At 44.6% G+C, this 22,632-nt stretch overlaps 1 protein-coding gene across 3 annotated transcripts in view; it reads right to left on the reverse strand.

Moving 5' to 3' along the window:
• Positions 1-569: 569 nt before the first annotated feature.
• Positions 570-22,632, reverse strand: part of NIPSNAP3A (nipsnap homolog 3A) — a 48,049-nt gene continuing 25,986 nt past the window's right edge. For all 3 annotated transcript variants that reach the window (XM_073542687.1, XM_073542689.1, XM_073542690.1), the window contains 4 exons: positions 19,379-19,537; positions 14,297-14,446; positions 6,657-6,743; positions 570-860 (listed from right to left, as the gene is read on the reverse strand). In XM_073542687.1, coding sequence (XP_073398788.1) covers positions 784-860; positions 6,657-6,743; positions 14,297-14,446; positions 19,379-19,537 — 473 coding nt within the window. In that variant the 3' untranslated portion in view covers positions 570-783. The remainder of the gene's footprint in view (positions 861-6,656; positions 6,744-14,296; positions 14,447-19,378; positions 19,538-22,632) is intronic.

Genomic DNA, 22,632 nt, shown 5'->3' on the forward strand with positions numbered 1-22,632 from the left:
TGTGCCCAAGTTCATTAAAAGTGGCAGAACATTGCTCAACCAGTAATGGCCTAATTGTTAATATACCTAGGTGTATAGGTTTGTGTATTTCTGCGTTCATACACAATACTGAATGAGGGTCTGAGCACATTGCAGATTTGTTACAAAACCTGAAGGGATTCCTGATGCCAGCAAAGTGAATGAGAATCCTGAAGTGTCATGCACACGCTGCTTATTTGTGAATTGAAGATTTGGTGCAGATTTAGAGCTGCAGAATCAATTTTTTCAGTGTCTTTTGCTGCAGATTTCTCTCATACTAATGTGTGAGGAAAAATCTGCACCAAAAACGCATGTAAAAAACACAACAAAAACATGTTTTATGAAGTTGTTTTCCTGCAAAGAAATGTAGAAATGGTGTCGAAATTTCTGCACATAACCCAATTCTGAAAATATATATATATATAGTGTACATAAACACACACACACTTGGATCTATTGAATTAAATCAGTTCCTGGAAAATACACCTTTTCTTCTGTATTTTTTTTTTTTTTTTTAAGTGATTGTAAAAAAATAAATAAATCAGCCAAAGTTCTACATTGTATAGTCTTTTTAATACAGAGATGCTTGTAAAGAATTGTAATATTGTACAGAGAGAGTATTTCAGATTTGCACAAATCGGTGACATAGATAAAATCTGGTATAAAAGTCGTAACAGACTTAAACGTGTACGCATTTGACAAGTGAAAAGTCCTTCATTGTGTTGTGGTCGACTACTTCAAAATATCAATGAGGAATGGCCAGCATCACTTCATTGGGGAGAATGGAGTTGGAACCATAAGGAAGTTTTGCTGTGACTCAAGAAAGGCCACGCTTTCCCTCACTGAAAAAGAAGGCAAAATATGTTTATTTTTTCACAAAGTTTGGATTAAAACATTTTACAAAGTGTTAAGTGTTTAGAACTGTAATGACCAATGAAAAGACAGTGACATACACAACTACCTCCGCTCCTGACATCTCATCACAAGCTTTAAGCTCCATGTTGACTAGGCAGCTTCTTTGGAGCTCAGGAGTCCTAGTCTGTTTTTTCTTTTTCTCCAAAAATGAGCATTAAATTCCCCTCTGTGCAACTATACAACATTAGTATCCATTCCTTGTTTTTTTTCTTTTTAGCTACAGTACCTACTCATAAACAAAATAGACTTCATCAAAGAAACATCAGGCCTCACCAAGACCTTTGCTTGTGAAGGATAACCCCTTTCTGATATCTGACGTACTATCCCGTCCAAGCCCGTATGCCCGGGGACGGGATAGTATGTCACCGCGATCAGCGGCGCTCACGGGGAGAGCGCCACTGATCGTGGCCGGGTGTCAGCTGATTATCACGACATGGTAAAACCAATGGTGTTGTTCAAAAAGTACAACTCGTCCTGGAAAAAAATAAGCACTCACATGGCCATATTGACAGAAAAATAAAAAAAGCTATGGCTCTGGGAAAAGGGGAGAAAAAAAAACGAAAACACAAAACCAAAAAAGCTTCGAGGGTTAAGGGGTTAAACACATCAGATTGTGGAAATTATTACAATTCAAAGATCTATTGATTAAAATGTACTTTATTCGTGGGAAAACCCCTTTAATGATCAAATAAGCACTTGTTAAAGGCCATTATATTTAGGTGCCAAGTGGTTTTTGCATCAAGTATACTTTTGAATTTCCTGTGAATCACTGGGGATATAGGGATGTAATCATCATCGCATGCGTGCCTATATTTTTGTTTAGTTTTTCCGATTTTAAGGCTATTTTTTTGTTTTGTGCTACAATCTTCTTTTATATTGCACCTAGTTTGATGTCTATTTTTTACTTGGTTATGGGAATAATTTTTAGAATTTTGATATTTGTAGCCAATTCATTATCAGCTATTTAAAAAGTCATAAAATTTTAAGACAAAATGCACTCTAGTACCCTCCTGGAGTGATTTTATTATACACCAGAATTTTTTTGCACAAATGTTAGAATTGTGTGAAACATATTAACGAATCATGTGACCTTTTGCTCTAAAAAAGGTGCCAAAAATGGTAAGAGACAAAAATAAAGAGCATTTTTATTTTGTGCAAAATTCATGAATAAACGTGTGCCATTTTGAAGTATTTGATGCAGCAAAGTATACCAGAAGTGAAAAAAGAAAAATATACTTAAAACTCCGTAAATGATGATGGATAAGGCCTATTTCACAGATCAGTTTTTTTGTTCAGTCAAAATCCGCTAAAATGGCGGATAGCGGATCCGTTCCTGTACTGACCACAACGTTTGGCACCGGACCGTTCTTTAACGGAAGAGAGAGAGAGAGAAAATTTTCAGCCCCCAGAACAGAGTTTAGGGTTAAATTTGCGGCTGAGTGAAGTCTTTCGGGCATGCGCAGTGGGAAATGCGGATCCTGCCGCCCGAAAAAACGTTGCATGGTCCGTTCGGGCATGTCGGCGGACGTCAAAATTTGGGCGGATCCGCAAAAAAACGGATCCAACGGATGGCCATCTGTCAAGATCCGCCGGTAATGCAACTCAATGGGAAAAAAGGCAGGTCTGTTTTTTCTGCAAAACGGCGGATTTTGACTGATGGACACAAACGGATGTGTGAAACAGGCCTTAGTCTTCTGGCTAGGTGACTATTGGCTGTTTTTCACATACTTAAAATTTTATCATTTATTACAACTTTCCCATTTTTTTCTCACTACCTTTTTACATCATATTATTTTTTTTTATAAATTACAAATTCTTCTAATATGTCAGAGCCCTCCATCCATCTTTAAAATGTAGCATGTTTTCTTGTCCACTACTTGAACAACCCACTCTCAATCACTACATCTCCTCCTTGCAAAATAACAGCTATGTGACGCGAACACTGCAGCCAATCAGAGGCCGCTTCATGCTCACCTCCTTTGGACAAACCGGACATCTGGAGGAAGTCAGATCTTGCTGCTGCTCTCACTTCTTCTGAAGGAAGTGGGAAGCAGAAGCAGAAGTCCTGCTCGCCCCCAGGGAGAAGAGGCGACAACATTGCTAGAACAGCACTTGCACCATATTACATGGGGCAAATATAGTGATTTAACTGAGCTATCATATCTAAACAACGGTCAATAGGATAAATCCAGAGGCTTTGTCACATGAACAGTTTCTACTGACGAGCATGTTATGTTAGGGGTCAATTCCTCTACTCCATGTTGGCGTCAGCATTATTCTCCAGAACAGCACATTGTAGGAATACACAATACCCTACCTTTTTCCACTTACTGCATAAGCTGAAAGTCATAGCTTCTTACGTTAACATCAGAAATGGCGGAAAAAAAAATGTGCCAGATTGCTGCACATACAAAATAAAATCTGTGATTGGTAGGCCACATGCACACTTTCAGTACTTGGTCAGTATTTTAAAACCAGGAGAGGAACAATCAGAGGAAAAGTATAATAGAAACCCGTCACCACTTCTGGATTTATCACCCACTTCTAGGCTTGGCTTACAGATACTGAGGTAAAATACCGACCAAATACTGAACGTGTGAACGTGGCCTTTCACTGTCTTTTCATTACACGTCTCCATAAATACCAATCCAAACAGATTGTATTGAACAGGGTTGTGCAACCTTTCCTTGTCTGAAGACCACAATCCCAAGGATTGCAAACAAAAATCTAAAGGTGTATTATCATCCAAAAGTATGAAAGATGCTGGTTGCACTTTCATGACTCCATCATATCCATAGAATAAAAATTACCTTTTCTCACATTTTTACTCCGGAAGCAAGAGACCATGCATGCAACTCTCCATTGTAGTGTATGGGATCAATGCACACGGTCACACTTCACTACTCCCAAAAACTTCAATAACAATAACTGCAAGCACAAAGGGCCACCTAGGCAGCTCATCTACAGTGCCTTGAAAAAGTATTCATGCCCTGTGAACTTTTCCACTTTTTTTTCGTTATACATGTATTTTATTGGGATCTTGTCATCAGCTCAGGTGGGACAATCTGTCGACAGGACAACTATTAGGGCTCGCTCACACTGGCGTATAACACGGAAGCGTACTATCCAATGTTTTATTGGATAGCTCTCGGACAGATGTTGTACTATGGAATCAATGGTGCTATATAAAAAAATAATAATAATGGGGTAGTGCAAATTTGTGATTTTTTTCTCGTGCCAATGGAGAAATTAAGATCTCCGTCTCCTCAGCGCCTCTGCTGTGATTCTTCCATGTGAGAAAATCAGATCAAAGTAAGAGGACAAACGGATCAATGTCTTGACAGAGTTTGAGCCAAGTGCCATTAGTATAATCAGCCCAATTTTCTTACATGAGAGTCCTTAGTCATATATTTCACAAATCTGGCCTTTATGGAAGAGTGGCAAGAAGAAAACCAGACATAGGGAAGATGGATGGAGCTAAATACAAGGCAATTCTGGTACAAAACCTTTTAGAGACTGCAAAAAACTTTATATTGAGGCTTTACGGTCATGTTCCAGCAGGACAACGACCCTAAACATACGGCCAGAGTTACAATGCAATGGTTTAGAACAAAGCATATTCGTGTGCTTGAGTGACCCAGTCACAGTCCAGTCGTAAATCCCACTGAGAATCTACAGCAAGACTTTGGAAATTGCTCATCACAGTCACACTATGTTAAAATCTCATTGAGATTTCAACATAGTGTGAAAAAGTGCAAAAAATGTCAGCCTCTAGGTGTGCAAATATGATAGAGATATACCCAAAAGGCTTACAGATGTAACTGCAGCAAAATGGTCAGGAGAGCTGAATACAAGTGCACGTCACAATTTTCAGGTCTATATTTTCATGTATCACTTCCTTTGTACTTCACAAATATTTGCTACTTTGTGTTGGTATACAACATAAAATCCTTCAAAAATACTTTAAGTTTGTGAAAGTAACGTAAAAAAAAAATCTGGAAAAGTTCACATTCAGGAAGCACATTTAGCTGAAGTGTATTGCGGTGCAGAGAGCCACCATTTCCCTGCACTATAATACACACCCCCGGCCAATCAGAGGCCGGCAGCTGATGTCATGCACCGCGCATGGCTGGCACACTTACATCAGCTGCAGGCTATCGAGGAGGAAGCCTTACGTTGTGTGGAGTGTTGGAGAATAAGAAGAATATATATTTTTTATGTGTTGGGAAAGAGCGGCAGAATGAACATTATACAAGGAAGGGGTCCATGACGGAGGCCATTGCTATAGGATGGGGCCCAGGGAGAGGGACATTATTACAAAAAAGAAGCACAAAACAGGGGACACTATTACAGGAAAGGGGCCAGGGCAGGGACATTATTACAAAAAGGTACCAGGACATGGACATTATTAAATGCAGGGTGAACACATGTCTTTATAGGAATTAGAGCACCACAAAGGCTAATACATCTGACCAACATGGAGGATGGGACTCAGGTCCAAATTTTGCATCGGGGTCCATTAGACGCTAGTTACGCCACTGAACATTAGTACTTACACGTCACTGCTCCTATACTAAGGGTCGCTCCTTTCTGACATAGAAAATGCAAGTGAGCAACCACCAAAAATTGATCAGAATATACAGAATCTGACCAGAAGGTACAGTTGCCAAGAATAGTCCTGCGGGCCAGAGGATGTGCACCCATGGTACAGAAGATGTGAAAGCTCAGAATGATTTTCAGCTTTGCCAATGCATCTTTTAGAGAGAGCACATTACTGCTGCTAATACTTGTCTTGACAGACAAAACCAAGATCTTCCAACAAAACTTAATTTTAGCGACCGGGCCAAATTTTTTAAAGGGACTCTGTCACCTCATTTTTCCCCTATGAGATGCGGCCACTGCCATCAGGGGCTTATCTACAGCATTCTGTAATGCTGTAGATAAGCCCCCTGATGTAACCTGAAAGATAAGGAAAACGAGTTATATTATACTCACCCGGGGGCAGTCCGGTCCGATGGGTGTCGCGGTTCAGGTCCGCTGCCTCCCATCTTCTAGCGATGACGTCCTCTTCCTTGCTTCTGTCGCGTTCCTGCGCAGGCATAATTCTCTGCCCTGTTGAGGGCAGAGTACTGCAGTGCGCAGGCGGCGGGAAAGGTCAGAGCGGTCCGGCGCCTGCGCATTCCACATACTGAAAACTTGTGTCAGCTAGTTTATTAACCCTTCAGGTGCTTTTCAGGAATTAATGCAAAGTGGCATAACAGGAACGAAAGATTATTTTTACCACCTAAATGTCACTAACATCTGAACAGGTGACTGTTGCCGGCAGACTGTAAGGCCGCTATTTGGTCATGAATTGCCATGGCAAACATCAGGAGCACACAATCATGATCTCAGGGTGCCTAAGGGGTTAAAGAGGGAGTCCCCACACTCTCTTAACCATTTATTTGATGTAGTCACTATTGACAGCAGCATCTAAGGGATTAAACAGATATGGACGGTGCCAACACTGATCTTTGCTGATGCAGCAAGTTGTCAGCTATAGTGTACAGCTATCAGCTGCTGGATTGTCACCTGTATGGGGATGCTATTCTTTTATATCTCAGGTCAGTAAAAAGACATATTGGCTGTCATTAAGGGGTTATATACATATATGATCCTTCCAAATGTAGAGAAGCCAATAACCCCCAAACCAGACATATACACGTATCACAAATGTAATTTACCTGCTGCCACTACCCTGGCATCTTCGTGAGCCACATGTCTTCCTGCAGCACGATTGTCAGAATTGTCATTCCACCACAAGACATGAACTGCGTACACACAAAACACAGTTGTTTCCTCACAACAACGCAATTTAAAACATTTTTCGCACAATTTTAAATTATATAATTAATTATATTAATCATATGAACAAGTGCTATTACAATAACAAACTTTCTGTCAGAGTGTGCATGAGGCAAGTATAAAGGGAAGACGGGGCCCATAATCAGCATTGGAGAAATCTAAGAAGTAATAGGCTGGTGTCACACTACTGTAGAATATGGCCAAGTGCTATGCGAGAAAACACCGTATAGCACTCTGCCCAGTGTTAATCTATGATGCAGCTCACATCAGCATTTATTTTCTCAGACGTATTGGATGTGCATGTGAAATCGAAACATACTGCAATTGGCACCGAGACTCGTCAATGTAAGCCTATGGGTGCGAGAAAAAAAAAAAAAAAAAAAATCGCACAACAAAAGGACCATGCGAGTGCTGTCCGATTTTTACGCAATTCATCTGCCGCATACAGTAAAATCACAGAGACATAACAGAATAGAATAAATATATGCACGTAGAAAACATAGATATATACATGCATTTCATTTTCTTAACCAGCAGAGGGAAAGCCGATGGCTGGGGGCAGATGTTTATAGCCTGGGAAGGGAGTAATACCCATGGAGCTTCCCAGGCTATTAGTATCAGCTCACAACTGTATACTTAGCTTTTACTGGCTGTTAAAATGGGGGACCCCCCAAAAAAATGACATAGGGTCTCCCTATAACTAATAATCAGACAGCTGTGGGCTGATATTGATAGCCTAGGAAGGGGCCAAGAATATTGGCCCCCTCAGGTTAAAAACATCAGCTCTCAGTGGCCCCAGAAAAGGCGCATCTCTAAGATGTGCCAATTCTGGCACTTAGCCTTGCTTTTCCTACTTGGCCTGTAGCAGTGGCAAGTGGGGTGATAGTAGAGGGGTTGATGTCACCTTTGTATTGTCAGGTGACATCAAGCCCCAAGGTTAGTAATGGAGAGGAGTCAATAAGACCCCCCCCCATTACTAATCACAGTCATATTTTATAAAAACACACACCCAGAAAAACGTCCTTTAATTAAAAGAATGACAGACTCCGTTAATAAAACGTAATTAAACCATACTTACAACATCGCCCATTCCACCAATGCCATTGTCTTCTGCAAAAGTTAAAATAACAAAGAACAATATTCCTTACCTTTCCGCAGAGAAGACGATAACCCATTTGTCCCACAACGGGTCTAGCTCTGCTACATCTAGATGGCAGGCTGCATGGTTGCATAATGCGACCATACAGCCTGCCATCTAGCAGAGACACTGAGCAGCGTCTGAGGCTGGAGTAGAATTTGGTAGCATAAATGTTGTCTGGAGAATCAAGGGAAAAGCTGCCTAGCAGAAGAATATCGATATTAAAAGAAAACTGATAAGCCGGGAAACATGGTGGATTTATCAGCTAAACACCAGGGTCCCGCATGGCATCAATATTAGACAGGATCTAATTTATCATTATGAATAAAAAAAAAAAAAAAAAAAAACCTATCTGATGTCATATGATTCCAGCCTATAAGGGGTTAATCGTCTATCAGGTTTCTCTACACAGCTGTCCCTATCAGGTAGCTGGATCTGGTGGGTGGGTTTGAACTGTGAACTAATCTAAAATGTTCAGTCTGCCACTAGATCTTTGTCAATGATCAATGATTAAGACACACGGTTTTGCGTTGAAACGCGTTTGATTTTAATGTCTGGACTATAACGTAATTGCTTTTATACTATTGGAAGTTATGGAATAAAAGAAAAATGTATTTTATGGACTTACAGCGCTAGACTGAATTTTTTCTAAGTTCTGAAAACTTGCCGCACAGCATGATCCGTGCGGTCCAGGAGGAGGTGAGCAGACACTAATCTTTTTTGTATATTTTCACCCTTGAAATTGCTCCAGAAAATGAAGTATTTCTCCCAGAAAATTACTGCAATCTTTTGTTATACACGTTTATTTCCTTTGTGTAAACAGAAAAAAGGCAAATTGAACATAATTTCACACAAAAATCCAAAAATGGGCAAGAAAAATGTTTTGGTAACCTCAGTTAAGCTCCTTCCCGACATGTACTGTATATATACGGTGCTGCATTCCCGAAAACCACTGTGCATATACACTGTGTGATGATGCTGTTGTCAAGCCCCCCCCCCCAAAAAAAAAGTACCCACTCAGGTCTGTCATCTATTAACGGAAATATAGGGGGCTACCACATTACTGGTAGTACAAAGGCTCTGGAAAAACTGGAAAAGTGCTATGGTTCCTGCCCCCCCCCCCCCAAAAGAAATTCAGCAAATTCTGCGCTACCAAATCCATATGGTCCCTCCTTTCTGAGCCTCACAGTATGCCTAAACCACATTTAGCGTCCACATGTTTAGCATTTCTGTAGCGATAACAGCCCACTTAATTTACAGGTGTATGTCTCCAGTAACATGAACTGGGCATTATAACGTATTGGGGACTACAACATACTGGCCACTACAATGTCAGTTTGCAGTTTTCACTCAGCAGCATCCACTCCTGCTTGTTTCTGGAAAACACCCATGGAGACAAAATTGCCACTACACCTGTAGATAAATACCCAAAGGGGGTTAATTTCCAAAATAGGGTCACTTGAGGGAGGATTCTGCCTTTCTACCTCTTAGGCGCTCTATATAGAGTCCGCAAACTACTCTAGGAATATCTGCACTCCAGTAGGCAAATAGCACTCTGTCCCTCCCAAATCTTGCCGTGTAGCTCAGGAGAACTTGCACAACAGATTTTGGGGTCCATTTTCGCCTGCAATCCTTGTGAAAATGAAAAAATGTGGGGCTAAAACTTAATTTTTTTGTGAGAAAAATAAGTTTTTTTCATTTTCAGAGATTAACATTGTAAAATTCTGTAAAGCACCTGTGGGTTTAGGCTGTGTGCACATGTTGTGGATTTTTATGTTTTTGCAGCGTTTTTGGACATGCGGAATTGCATCAAATACACAGTGTAGTGCACAAGCAATGTTAGTCAATGGGAATTACAGAATTGTTGTGCACATGCTGCAGAAAAATACGCATGGATTTGCAGTGTTTTATTTCCCACAGCATGTCAATTCTTTTTGCAGATCTGCAGTGTTTCTGCACCCATTGACTACCATTGAGTCAGGCAAATCCGCAGCAAAACCGCAGGTTTAAAAAGATCTGCGGTTTTGCTGTGGAGTTGCGTGCGAGAAACACTGTTGAAAGGAAGGAGGAAGAGTGTGTGGGCGGAGACTGTGTGTGTGGGTGGAGACTATGCGTGTGCGGTGAATATGTGCGGGTCTGTGTGTGTGTGTCTGCGGGTCTGTATGTAGAAACAGGCATCGTCCGATGGGACTACTAGTCCCATCCGGCTATGCCTGCTACAGTGACAGCTAGCCGATGATGGGACAGTAGTAGTCCCATCATCCGGCCAGTGTCTTCAAGTGTAAAAAAAAACGAAAAAAAAAAACAAAACACATACATACATATACAGCACATACTCACAATACAGCTAATCTCCGACACCCTCGATCACCTGTAAAAATAATAAAATAATAAAGCAATAGTATACTCCCTGTTCCGATGTAATCCATGTAATAATGATTGTCCCATGACGGTCTCCCGTGGAGAGCTGTCACATCAGCAGATGTGACTGCTTTCCAGGGACCTCCGGTGATACAATGACAGCAGGTATCCTCCCGCAGTATATCACTCTGCTGTATGGGAAAATTCTCATGCAGCAGTGCCGTAAAGTGAGAGCATGAACTCAAGTGGACCCTCAGTGATAACACTGCAGGAGCCATTACCTCCTGTCAGTGTGTCACTGTAGGCCTTGTAGAGAGGTCACATCGTGGAACATTAAACGGATTACGTGAGAACAGGGAGTATACTGTTGGTTTATTATTATTATTTTTTTTTTTTTTTTTTACAGGTGATCAATTAGGAAACGGATTAGTGTTTTATTTAATTAAAATACTTTATGCTGGCTGTGTGTTTATTTAACCCTTTATCAACTATAGGATTAGTAATGGATAGGTAGGTATCTTATTGACGCCTTTCCATTACTAAGCCGGGCTTGATGTCATCTTATAATCCCTTTTAGTAAATTGAGGTAAAAAACACCCCCTTAGTGCAATAACACAATTTACAAACTCTATACAATAATAACCTACAATAGCCCTACACTAGCCTGCTATCCCTTCCTGACAGTGGAAGAAGCCAATGCGAAACGTGCGTTGGGGCTGCGTGTTCCTGGATCCTGTATAGAGGGACTATGGGTAAGAGTGGCCCCTTTACTATGATTGATATTGTATGAAAGTTGTGGACATCTTGGTAGTGCCGCTAGCATTTATTTTAGCCATTAAGACCTGGTTACAAGTATCATTATTGGCCTCAGTGTTTTGGGGTTTTATTACCCTAACTACTTCTGCACTTTATCACCCTTTGGGTGAATTATTTATTGCTTACATTTTGTCATTTGTGCCTTTGCGCGGCAACCTTGATGGATTCTATTTAGATGAACTTTAGTCAGCACTCCCCCACCTTTGTATATATTTATTGTCAGTCCCGTTTGTACACATTTATTTGCTTATCCCTTTTCCCCTCTTATCTATGAACTCTGTAAATTACATGTTTATGTGATGGTATTTATATTCATTAAAATTTTGTAATTTTACCTATCATGGATTTACACTCTGTTCTTTCTGTAATGTGTGAAATGTTATTTATTAACTATTTTGTCTGACGTATTTATGATTTTAGGGCATAAAAATTAAAAATGGTAAAATTTTCACAATTTTTGCCAAATGTCCAATATTTTCACAAATAAATGCAAGTCGTATCTAAAAAATTTTACCACTTTACCACTATCATGAAGTACAATATGTAACAGGAAAACAGTCTCAGAATCACTAGGATACATTGAAGCGTTTCAGAGTTATTATTTCAAAGTGACACTAGTCAGAATTGAAAAAACTGGCCTGGTCAGGAAGGCGAAAACAGGCTTCGGGGTGAAGGGGTTAATATTAGGTTGCACACACTTTAGAATAAATAACTGAAATCATTACCTGATGAAGGCAGATTCACCGCCAAAAAGCTTTGTGAGGAGATAATGACCAAGTAAATAAGTTTATTTTCTATCTATAACAAGTGTCTGTCTTGGTCTGAGCGCCCTAATCAGCAATACTCTTCCTCCCTTACATTTTACACCCTTCTGGGTGAGCTGCTTGGTGCAGCACGGACCCAGTAGACTATCATTTGGAGCACTCTTTGGTAAACTGCTCCAGGTCTCTCATATTTAAACAGTGCCAACAACAATTTTAAGATCTCTCCACAGGTGTTCAATGGGATTAGATACAGACTCATTGTTGGCCACTTCAAAACTCTCCAGCAGTTTGTTTTCGTCCATTTCTGGGTGCTTCTTGGGATCATTGTCCTGCTGGAAGACTTATGAAGAAAACCCAGCTTTGTGACACTCGGCGCTACATTGCAACCAAAAGTCCTTAGGTAATCTTCAGATTTCATGATGCCTTGCACACAGTCAAGACACCTAATGCCAGAGGCAGCAAAACAACCCCAAACATTTTTGAACCTCCACAATACTTGACTGTAGGTCCGCTGTTCCTTTCTTTGTGGGCCTCATTTTGTTTTCAGTAAACAGTAGAATGATGTGATTTATCAAAAAGCTCTCTTGATTCCATCTGTCCACAAAATGCTTTCCCAGAAGGATTTTGGCTTACTTGCGTATATTTTAGCAAACTGCTTTCTAGCTTTTTTATGTCTTTGTGTCAGCAGTGGGGTCCTCCTGGGTCTCCTGCTGTAGACTTTCATTTCATTCAAACGTCGACTGATAGTTCACGTGGACACTGATGCACCCTCAGCCTACAGGACAGCTTGAATTTCTTTGGAACTTGATTGGGGCTGCTTATCCACCATCCGGACTATTCCAGGTTGCAATGTTTCATTAATTTTTCTCTGCCGTCCATGTCCTGGTTGATTAGCTACAGTGCTATGGGTTGTAAATGTCCTGATTATATTTCACATCATGGAACATCAAGATCTCTGGAAATGGACTTACAGTGCTCTTCTCCTCTTTCTGTTCTACATGCTTAATGTGCAAATTGTCTCTTCAGAGAGGAAGAGGACTAGAACTCTAGTGCCAACTATTGGAAGTAGCAATCCTAGAAGTCAATGTTGACCCTTTAACGAGCCTTGTTACATGACTTAGGATAAAAGCTAAGCCGGAATCTCAATTTGCTGACACTGCGTTTCGGGGCACTGCCCCTCGTCAGTGCAAAGTGTGAGATCTAGTTTGGCAGTGTGAGAGGCGTCTGACCGATATCCAAGTAGTATCATTTCTCCTTGCGGAGAATGACACACAGACACAGAATGCAAGTATTGAATAAACTTCTCCCCTTTTATTTGATTTCAGCTGTGATTTTCATATTACCCACACCTGTTACTTGCTATAGACGAGTTTGAATGAGCATCACTTGCTTGAAACAAAGCTGCTATTTTGGAAAGGTGACAACACATTTGTCCAGCCCATTTTTGAGAATTTGAGTGAAATGATGTCCAATTTGTATGTATTGGAACATAAAAAAACTGAGAAAAAAAGGCAAATTAAATAAACATGTATTTTTTGGACTATAAAACGCACCGGACCATAAGACGCACCTAGGTTTTGGAGGAGCAAAATAGAAAAAAAATGTGATCAAGACACACTGCTATAAAGAGGGGGGGGAATCTGCTGCTGACACTGTTATAGGGGTAATGTCCCCCAATTCTGTACCAATATCTCCCATCCTGGTATGTATATGTCTCAAATCCAGTTATACATGGCCCCCTCATGCCCATACTGGTATACATGGCCACCTCATCCCCATCCTGGAATACATGGCCTCCCCATCATCATCCTGATACACACAAAAAAAATTAAACCATTCTACTTACCTTCCCTGCGCTCCCTCGCAATGTCCTGTTCTGATGCCAGCAGCTGATTATAGCTTGTAAGCAGTGGTAGTGATGTCATGCACTGCTTACAAGCTGTCAAAATACTCACTACCACCCATGCCTAGGACTATGGGCGTGGGGAGCAGTGAATATTCATTCTCTTTAACAGCGGGCACACATGATCACCCAACTGCTGCAGAAAGATGTGCCTGCTATTAAAGATGAATACTGCTCCACAGCCAATAGTACCTCCCACCTCTTGGCGTATAGAGGTGGGAGGGACTAGGGTGTGGAGAGCAGTAAACATTTTGTTTTAACAGCGGGCACATGTATTAGCTGCAACAGCCGGCTCCTGCCTCCTGTGACTCATTCTTGCACCATTGCCGCTCCCCCATCCTCCACATCCATAGCAGGTACATCTGGACTATACAACGCACCCCGTATTTTCCTCCAAAATTTTGGAGGAAAAAAAAAAAAGCATATTATAGTCCAAAAAATATGGCAATTGCAATACTTTTCTGGGAGAAATATTTAGTTTTCTGGAACAATTTCAAGGGCTGTCATCACTGTTTTGAAGTAGGTTTAGTATATTACCTTGGTTAAGTAATCCATATTCAGTGTTAAAAACACCAACAAGTTTTGTGTAGCCACAATTAACGTGAGTGGAAATGGCAGCCCGAAATGATTTGCCCCAAACTGCTGGTCCTCCAGGCTTAAACTGAAAAGAGACCATTTCATAGACCCCTAGGATAAAGAATACACAGAATTATGCGTTACAATTATATCTTTTTATGTTTATTGTACCTAATGGGAGTAGATTATACAACATGATACTGCATTGATTGTTTGGTTTATCATTCTGTTCTTACTTTTAGAGGCTGAATCTATGCATCTATTGACATGCTAAATTTGTCTTCATTTACTTTACATTTTGTTAGTTGAGGAAGATTCTGCAGCATTTTTTCCACACCTGCTTAAAAATTTTTCATGCTGAACTGGACACAATGTAATAGTGGCTGCAGCGCAGAATAAAACAGGTTGCTTACCGTAAAATCTGTCTCTCGGAGCCTTCATTGGGGGACACAGGAACCATGGGTGTATGCTGCTGCCACTAGGAGGCTGACACTATGTAAATAAGAAAGTTAGCTCCTCCTCCGCAGTATACACCCCACCGACTGGCGCTCAATTACTCAGTTAGTGAGAAAGCAGTAGGAGAAGCAATAGATTATAGAGTAAACCAACAATTCAACTAGAACTATATTACATAGTACAAAGTACAGAAGTTGAAAACATGGGAGGGTGCTGTGTCCCCCAATGAAGGCTCCGAGACACAGATTTTACGGTAAGCAACCAAAAATCCTGTTTTCTCTATCGCTTCATTGGGGGACACAGGAACCATGGGACGTCTCAAAGCAGTCCCTGGGGTGGGAAACAAAACTTCCATCAGGTCAGCGGACTCACCACCGCCGCCTGCAAGATCCTTCTTCCTAGGCTGGCATCCACCGAAGTGTAGGTGTGGACATTGTAAAATTTTACAAAAGTGTGAACAGAGGACCAGGTTGCAGCTTTACAGATCTGCATCGCAGAAGCCCTGTGGTGCACCGCCCAGGATGTGCCTACTGCCCGAGTGGAGTGAGCCTTAATCCCAGAAGGGGGCACTCTGTTCTTTATCCGGTAAGCCTCTAAGATAGCCGATCTGATCCAGCGCGCAATAGTCGCCTTGGAGGCCGACAAGCCTTTTCGAGCCCCATCTGGGATGACGAAAAGCGAGTCTGTCTTCCGGAACGCATCGGTTCTAGCCAAGTAGACCTTCGTCACCCTGACCAGGTCTATTATGTTCAAGCAGCGTTCCCGGGGATGAACTGGAGCCGGACAGAAAGAAGGTAGAACGATGTCTTCATTCAAGTGGAAAGCAGATACCATCTTGGGAAGGAAGGACGGTGGAGGCCGTAGAACAACTTTATCTTGGTGAATCACTAAAAAAGGAGGTTGACAAGAAAGAGCTGCCAACTCCGAGACACGTCGGATGGAAGTAATGGCCACTAGAAAGGCCACTTTCCAAGAGAGAAGAGATAGAGAAACCAAACCTCCTTGAGAGGCTCAAAGGGGGAACCTTGTAGAGCCTCTAGGACTAAATTGAGATCCCAGGGATCCACTGGAGCCCGATACGGAGGAACTGCATGGGCCGCCCCTTGAAAAAAGGTCTTTACCTGCGGCCGAGAGGATAGCGTTTTCTGGAAAAGAATTGAAAGCGCCGAAACTTGCCCCTTTAGAGAACTAAGGGCCAGACCCCCGTCCAGGCCTACCTGGAGGAATGCTAGAATAGAAGGAAGCGAGAAAGACATTGGCGAAATGCGATTGGACTCACACCAACGAAAATATGCCTTCCATGTTCTATAGTATATTTTGGAAGACGAAGGCTTCCTAGCCCGGATCATTGTGTGAATTACCCGATCTGAAAACCCTGACTTTTTCAGTACCGCGGTCTCAATAGCCACGCCGTCAAATTGAGTGACCGAGAATTGGGGTGGTAAATCGGACCCTGAGACAGCAGATATGGTCTGTCTGGAAGTGTCCAAGGAGCGTCCGCGACAAGAGGTTGACGATGTCCGCGAACCAAGACCTTCTGGGCCAATCCGGCACGATGAGGATGACTGGTACCCCTTCTGCCTTGATCTTCTTCAACAGCTTGGGAAGAAGAGGAAGAGGAGGGAACAGATAGGGGAGCGCGAACTGTGACCAAGGAATGGTCAGAGCATCGGCTCCCACAGTGAGGGAATCGCGGGCCCTGGATACGAACTGTGGAACTTTCTTGTTCAGACGGGAAGCCATCAGATCCACGTCCAGAGTACCCGAACAAAGGCAAATCTGATGGAAGACTTCCTGATGCAAGGACCATTCCCCTGCCGCGAGGCCTTTGTGGCTGAGAAATTCGGCGGCCTCGTTTCCACACCCGGAATGTGTACGGCGAATATTGCTGGAACTGACATTTCTGCCCAATGAAGTATCTTGGATACCTCGGCCAGCGCCAGAGGAACTCTGAGTCCCTCCCTGGTGGTTGATATATGCCACCGCTGTGGCATTGTCAGTCTGAATCCGGATTGGCAGACCTCTGAGCAGCTTGTCCCAATGAATCAGGGACAGGAAAATAGCCTGTATCTCTAGGACGTTGATCGGAAGAGACGCTTCCTGCCTCGACCAACGGCCCTGTACTGTGAGATGGCGAAACACTGCACCCCAGACCAGGAGACTGTCGTCTGTCGTCACCACTTGCCAATGTACCGGAAGGAACGATAGGCCCTGGGCAATAAGAGATGTTAGCCACCAATTGAGGGACAGCTTGACCTGAAATGAGAGTCAGATTGGATGATCCAGTGAGGAGACAGACTTGTTCCACTGCGACAGAATGGCCCGCTGAAGCGGTCTTGAGTGGAATTGGGCGAAGGGAATCGCCTCCGACGTTGCAACCTTCCTCCCTAGAACTCTCATGGCTGATCGGAGGGAAATGATTCGGGGGCCCTGAAGCAAACGAACATCCCGCCGAAGAGTTACTCTCTTGTCGTCGGGAAGGAAGACCTTTGCCTGACGAGTGTCGAAAAGTATGCCTAGAAACACAAGGCGTTGTGTTGGAACTAGGCAGGACTTTTTTGTGCTGATGATCCACCCAAATCGAGCAAGAGTGTCACAGACAATGGTCAGACTTTCGAGAGCCTGGGGCAAGGATGTCGTCGAGGTACGGGAAGAGCACAAGACCTCTGATCCTTAAAACGGCCATCAACGCTGCCATGATCTTTGTAAAAACCCTGGGAGCGGTGGCGAGCCCGAACGGCAGGGCGACAAACTGAAAGTGATCCTGATGTATCGCGAAACGCAGGAACTTTTGATGACCCAGGAAGATTAGGACATGTTGATAGGCGTCTTGAATGTCTATGGAGCACAGGAATTCTTGTGCCTCCATGGAAGCGATTACTGAACGAAGGGACTCCATCCTGAAATGTCGCAGATGGACCCTTTTGTTCAGTAGTTTTAAGTCCAGAATGGGCCGAACCGTGCCTCCTTTTTTCGGCACTACAAACAGGTTCGAATAGAAACCTGTGAATCGCTCTTTTTCTGGTACTGGAACAATGACTCCTGACTTGAGAAGTCAATGGCTGTAAAGAAACCCGGCACCAAGGCGGGGTCTTTCGGGGGTTGGGATTCGAAGAATCGATCCCGAGGACGAGAAACAAATTCTATTTTTGTATCCTGAAGATACAACTTCCCTGACCCAAGCGTCTTCCACCAAGGCAAGCCAGACGTCCCTGAAGGCAAGACGACGGCCGCCCACCTGGGAGTATGCTCCGGTGTTCTGTTTCCAGTCATGCGGAGGAAGATCTTCCAGGTCTAGCTCTGGTAGATCTACCCTGGGACGAATGAGATCGCCAGGAAGGAGTGGTCCTAAAGGAGACTCTTTTTCTATCTTGGCACGGTTGAGGCTTCTGCTGGTGGGAAGACGTATCTGATCTCGTGAAGCGACGAAAAGACCAAAAGGGTTGATACTGACGTTTCGGAGGAGGCCGACGAGATTTTGACTGGGGAAGAAGGGAGCTTGTGCCCCCAGTGGCATCCTTAATGATCTGGTCCAGCCTATCGCCGAAAAGACGCGATCCCTGAAACTGTAAACTGGTGAGGGACTTTTTTGACGATAAGTCCGCTTGCCAAGCCTTAAGCCAAACTGTGCGTCGCGTCTAATAGCCACCAAGTTGCTTGATGCCTGAGCTGCGCAGGATGCGGCATCCAGGGAGGCCGAGACCAAATATTCGTCTGCATGCGAAATTTGGTCAGTGAGATCTGCCAGCTGCTCTGGCTGGTCTCCGGCCAAAATGCCTTGGCGAAGTTCCTTAGCCCATTTCGCTTTGGCCTTAGAAGCCCAAGTAGAAGCGAAGGCTGGGCTTAGAACAGAAGACGCCGCTTCGAAGGCTGACTTAGCAAAAGATTCTATGACTCTATCATTAGTGTCTCCTAGAGATGCTCCCCCAGAAATCGGAAGTCTTGAAAAAAATAGATAGTCTTGAAACCGGAGGGTCCACGGCCGGTGAAGCTGACCAGTCTGCAATGAGTTCCGTCGAAAAAGGATATAACACCCCAAGGCGTTTTCCTCTTTGAAAACGCCTGGTCGGATTTTCTCTCTCTCTGGAAAGAATTTTCAGAAAACTCCACTCACTCCTATAGGACGACTGGGAAGAGTGGGCAGGCCCATGCGACTAGCCCTCAGTGAAGCGATTTATGTAAAAAGAAATGAGAGGCGCAGATTGACACCTGAAGAGCCACAACTGCACAGACAGGCTAGCAAGATACTTCTTTAAAGGGCCCAAGGTGGGGTTAACAGTGATGTGCACTCTCTTCTGTGTCACCTGCTGGACTTGGGGTATCAACATTCAGAGATGGCATCTTGTGAACGCTGCAGTTAATGATCAGGTGACGTTTGGCTGCGAACATCACGTTCTGTAACCACTGATTGACTGCAATGGCCATGTGACGCCCCGAGTCTGGGGAGATGGAACACAGAAGAGAAACTGGAGGAGCGATGCTTGGAGTTGGGGGATAAGGATTTTTTGTTAGTACACCATTAACAATAACCTTTAATGTAATTCTATTTGCTTAGTTAGGAACGCATTAGAATGGAACGGTACTGACCTTCTTTTTCTGGTTTCTGAAGTTTACACCAAGGTACCAAATAAGCAACCTCATTGTCTTGCTTGTCCATCATGGGCAGTGCTTTAGATATGTAATTTTCCTTCCACGCTTTGTCTTGCGCAAGCTTGGAGCGTACTGCCGACCGATGTGCAAAGCTGTCTGTAGGAAGAGAAATAATTCGGTTAGTATAACAGATTAGAGGGTTGATCCTCTCGTTATTACATGGTCTCTGGCTGAGAATAAATGTATATAGCAGGGTGTATATACATGTATAATGTGACTACTACTATGACTACTACTACTTACATCCTATGGACACACGCTCAACTTTTATAACACACATGGTGAGGACAATTTCCTTACCATCTCTCACCTTAGTATGCTATTTATATTTTGTTCTATTATTTATTCTGTGACAAAGCTATCATATTCCTACATGGTGCTTTTAAAATTGTAAGGCATTGGTATCAATTTAGTCAGACTGCTGCTTTTAAGAAGCAGTCTCTGGCATATGGCATTGCCTGTTAACCAGTTGTCTTTGGTATATGGCATTGCCTGTTAAGTGGCTGTCTACGGTGTATGGCAATGCTTGTTAAGTAGTTTTCTTTGGTGTATGGCATTGTAGGGAGGAGGGCCCCCACAGAGTGTCCGGGCCGGAACCAAAGGGACCGCCATCTAGGTTCCTAAGGGAACTGTACCCGGGGAACGGAGGAGGAGTGTGGACTGCTGGGAGCGACAGGACAGCAAGGGGAGGGGCGAGTATTAAAGGGACAGGGAGCGCGCAGGGGAATCAGTTGGCGGAACGGCAGACACGAAGCAAGAGACTGGGGAAGTTTGAGAGAGCCAGGGTGACAGACGGAGACCAGGGGCAGAGGGGAGACTTACAGTGGCCTGCGGAGAGTAAGCGCCGAACTTACCAACAAGATACTGCCGCTTCACTCCAATCCGGGGTCACTACCTGCCCACGGTCGTACTCAGCTGTTACCGCTGTGCTCCAGCCTGTTGTGGCCTGTCCGCCACCTCTCGCAGCCGCTGCCGCTTCACTCCAGCCCACGGCTGCGGCCTGGCCGCTACCGCCCCGCTTCAACCCGCGGCTGCGGACTGTTCATCATCGCCCGCAGTTGACGTCACCCCGCTGCAGTCGGCAGTTGGGGCCTACTCCTCGCCTACAGAGAAACTCTTTGCCTAGGCCCAGGCCGTGCACGTGGCCTAACAACCGCCACTCCTGGGATCTGTGACACAACCCTGCTTGGGGACTGGAGTCTCATTGAACTCGCTTACGCTGGGGTGCCCGAAGACTACGACAGATCTTCAGCAGCTGGGCCCAGCGGCTGCAACACCAAAGCAGCCTCATCATAGACGCCGAGGGACGTCAGGACGGATAAGTGATACTATAGGAAATAATGACCCATAGTCGGACATATCGCGGCCCTATAGCAACCGGCCTTTGCCAAGTTAGTCGTGTTCTCTTTGAAAGTGTTTGTGCAGAAGTCCCTGCGAGGACAATAGCTGTAATTGTGCTTTGGTTGCTTAGCATAGCCCTAGCGGCTTAAATTTATAAAAGTTTTCATCTCAAGGTTCAGCTCAGTCTCGCGTCTCGTCACTGCATCCTGCGTACCTGCTGTTACCTACATTTGGCGTAGTCGACAGGATGCAGACTCCAAGCGCGGACAACGACGCCCTAGACCAGGGCAGGGCCGTAAACTCGACAGATAGCGAGGGCCCCAGCCTTTTGTTGGGGGCTATGCTGAGCAACCTGCCTAGGTTTTCTGGCTCTAATACCATGCTAGGGAGCTGGAAAGAACGGATGCGGGGGCTCTTTCGGATGCACCCGATGACTCCTGACCTGGAAGCCGAAGTAGCTCTCATGGCGTTAGACGGGGAGGCTCGGAATTCAGTAATGTTGAGGCCCCCGGGACACTGCAACACCTTTGATAAAGTTTTACAGATTTTAGAACAGACCCATGGGGACCCAACCAATGTGGGAGAGGGGGAGACCATCACCCAGTATATGAATGTCCTCCAAGAGTTGCATACGGCCATCGAAAGGAAGGACGGCGTAGGGGTAGGACCTATTGACATTACACTACACGACCTGTTGGTGACTGGACTGCGGGACCCGTTAATAAAGCAGGCATTACGGGAGCAGGTCAGAATGAATCCCCGTATAGACTTTTCAGAGGTGGGAAGTCAAGCACGCGCTCGAGAGCAGGAGCAGGTGATGGCGGTCCCCGTGGGGAAAGTCCGGAGTGTGGAGGCTTCCATGAATGCAGTTGAGGAGCCTCAATGGGTAGAGGCGATGAAACAAGAATTGAAGAACATCAAGGGCGAGTTGGCCTAAGTGAAGAGAAGGACTGAGTCTGGGACTGGACAGCCTAGTTTCAATCCCGGCCCCTGGGGGCCCCGCTCCACCCGGGGCGATCGGTCTTCGCAGACCCGGTGCTATGAATGTGGGGAGCCGGGCCACTTCGCCCGAGTGTCCACAGAGTGGGAAATACCCACCTCGGCTGCCATTAAACTAGAGGGCTCCGGGCTGGGGGGCCGCCACTCGGAGCCAGAAACCATGATTAGGGGTGGTGGAAGTCCGAAAGATTTGGTAGCAAAATGTCCGGTGGTAAGGGCAGAAGTAGAGGGCCATGCTGTCCAGTGCCTAGTGGACACGGGGTCACAAGTGACAACTATGCCTGCAACTTATTTCCGGCAGAATTTCCCCGAGGCAGCGAGACCCCAGTGGGGACCCATGATCAGACTAGTAGCCGCCAGTCAACTACCGGTCCCTGTTGCCGGGGTGGTGTGGGTACAGGTGACGCTGTGCGGTAAATCCCTCGGCTGCAGAGGAGTGGTTCTCACCCAAGGGGAAGCCGATAAGCAGCATCCAGTCATTCTGGGCATGAACATACTACGGGAGTTCGGCAAGCTGGTCCTCAATAATCCCACGCACAAGATCCTGAAGCAGTGGAGTTCCCGCACAGCCCAAGGACAGGTAGCCCAGCAGTTGGTGCGGGAAGCGCGAGTACATCAGGACTGCCGGGAGGGCGAGGCTCTGGGCAAAGTCATCGCGCCAGCGGCTCCCCTGCTTGTACTGCCCCCTGGGCAGACGGTGATGGCCCTGCCAATTCGAGCCTCGATACCCTTGGAGGGCGTAGAGATGCAGGTGGAGCCATGCTACTCGGAGCGCTTGCCTCTTGGCATACTGGTGGCCTGCTCCCTGACCACAGTGCAAAAGGGGACCATCCTGGTGCGCTGCATCAACC

Source organism: Dendrobates tinctorius, unplaced genomic scaffold (genome assembly GCF_039654945.1).
Source record: "Dendrobates tinctorius isolate UK_male_01 unplaced genomic scaffold, ASM3965494v1 ptg000128l, whole genome shotgun sequence".
In the NCBI taxonomy this organism is placed as follows: domain Eukaryota; kingdom Metazoa; phylum Chordata; class Amphibia; order Anura; family Dendrobatidae; genus Dendrobates; species Dendrobates tinctorius.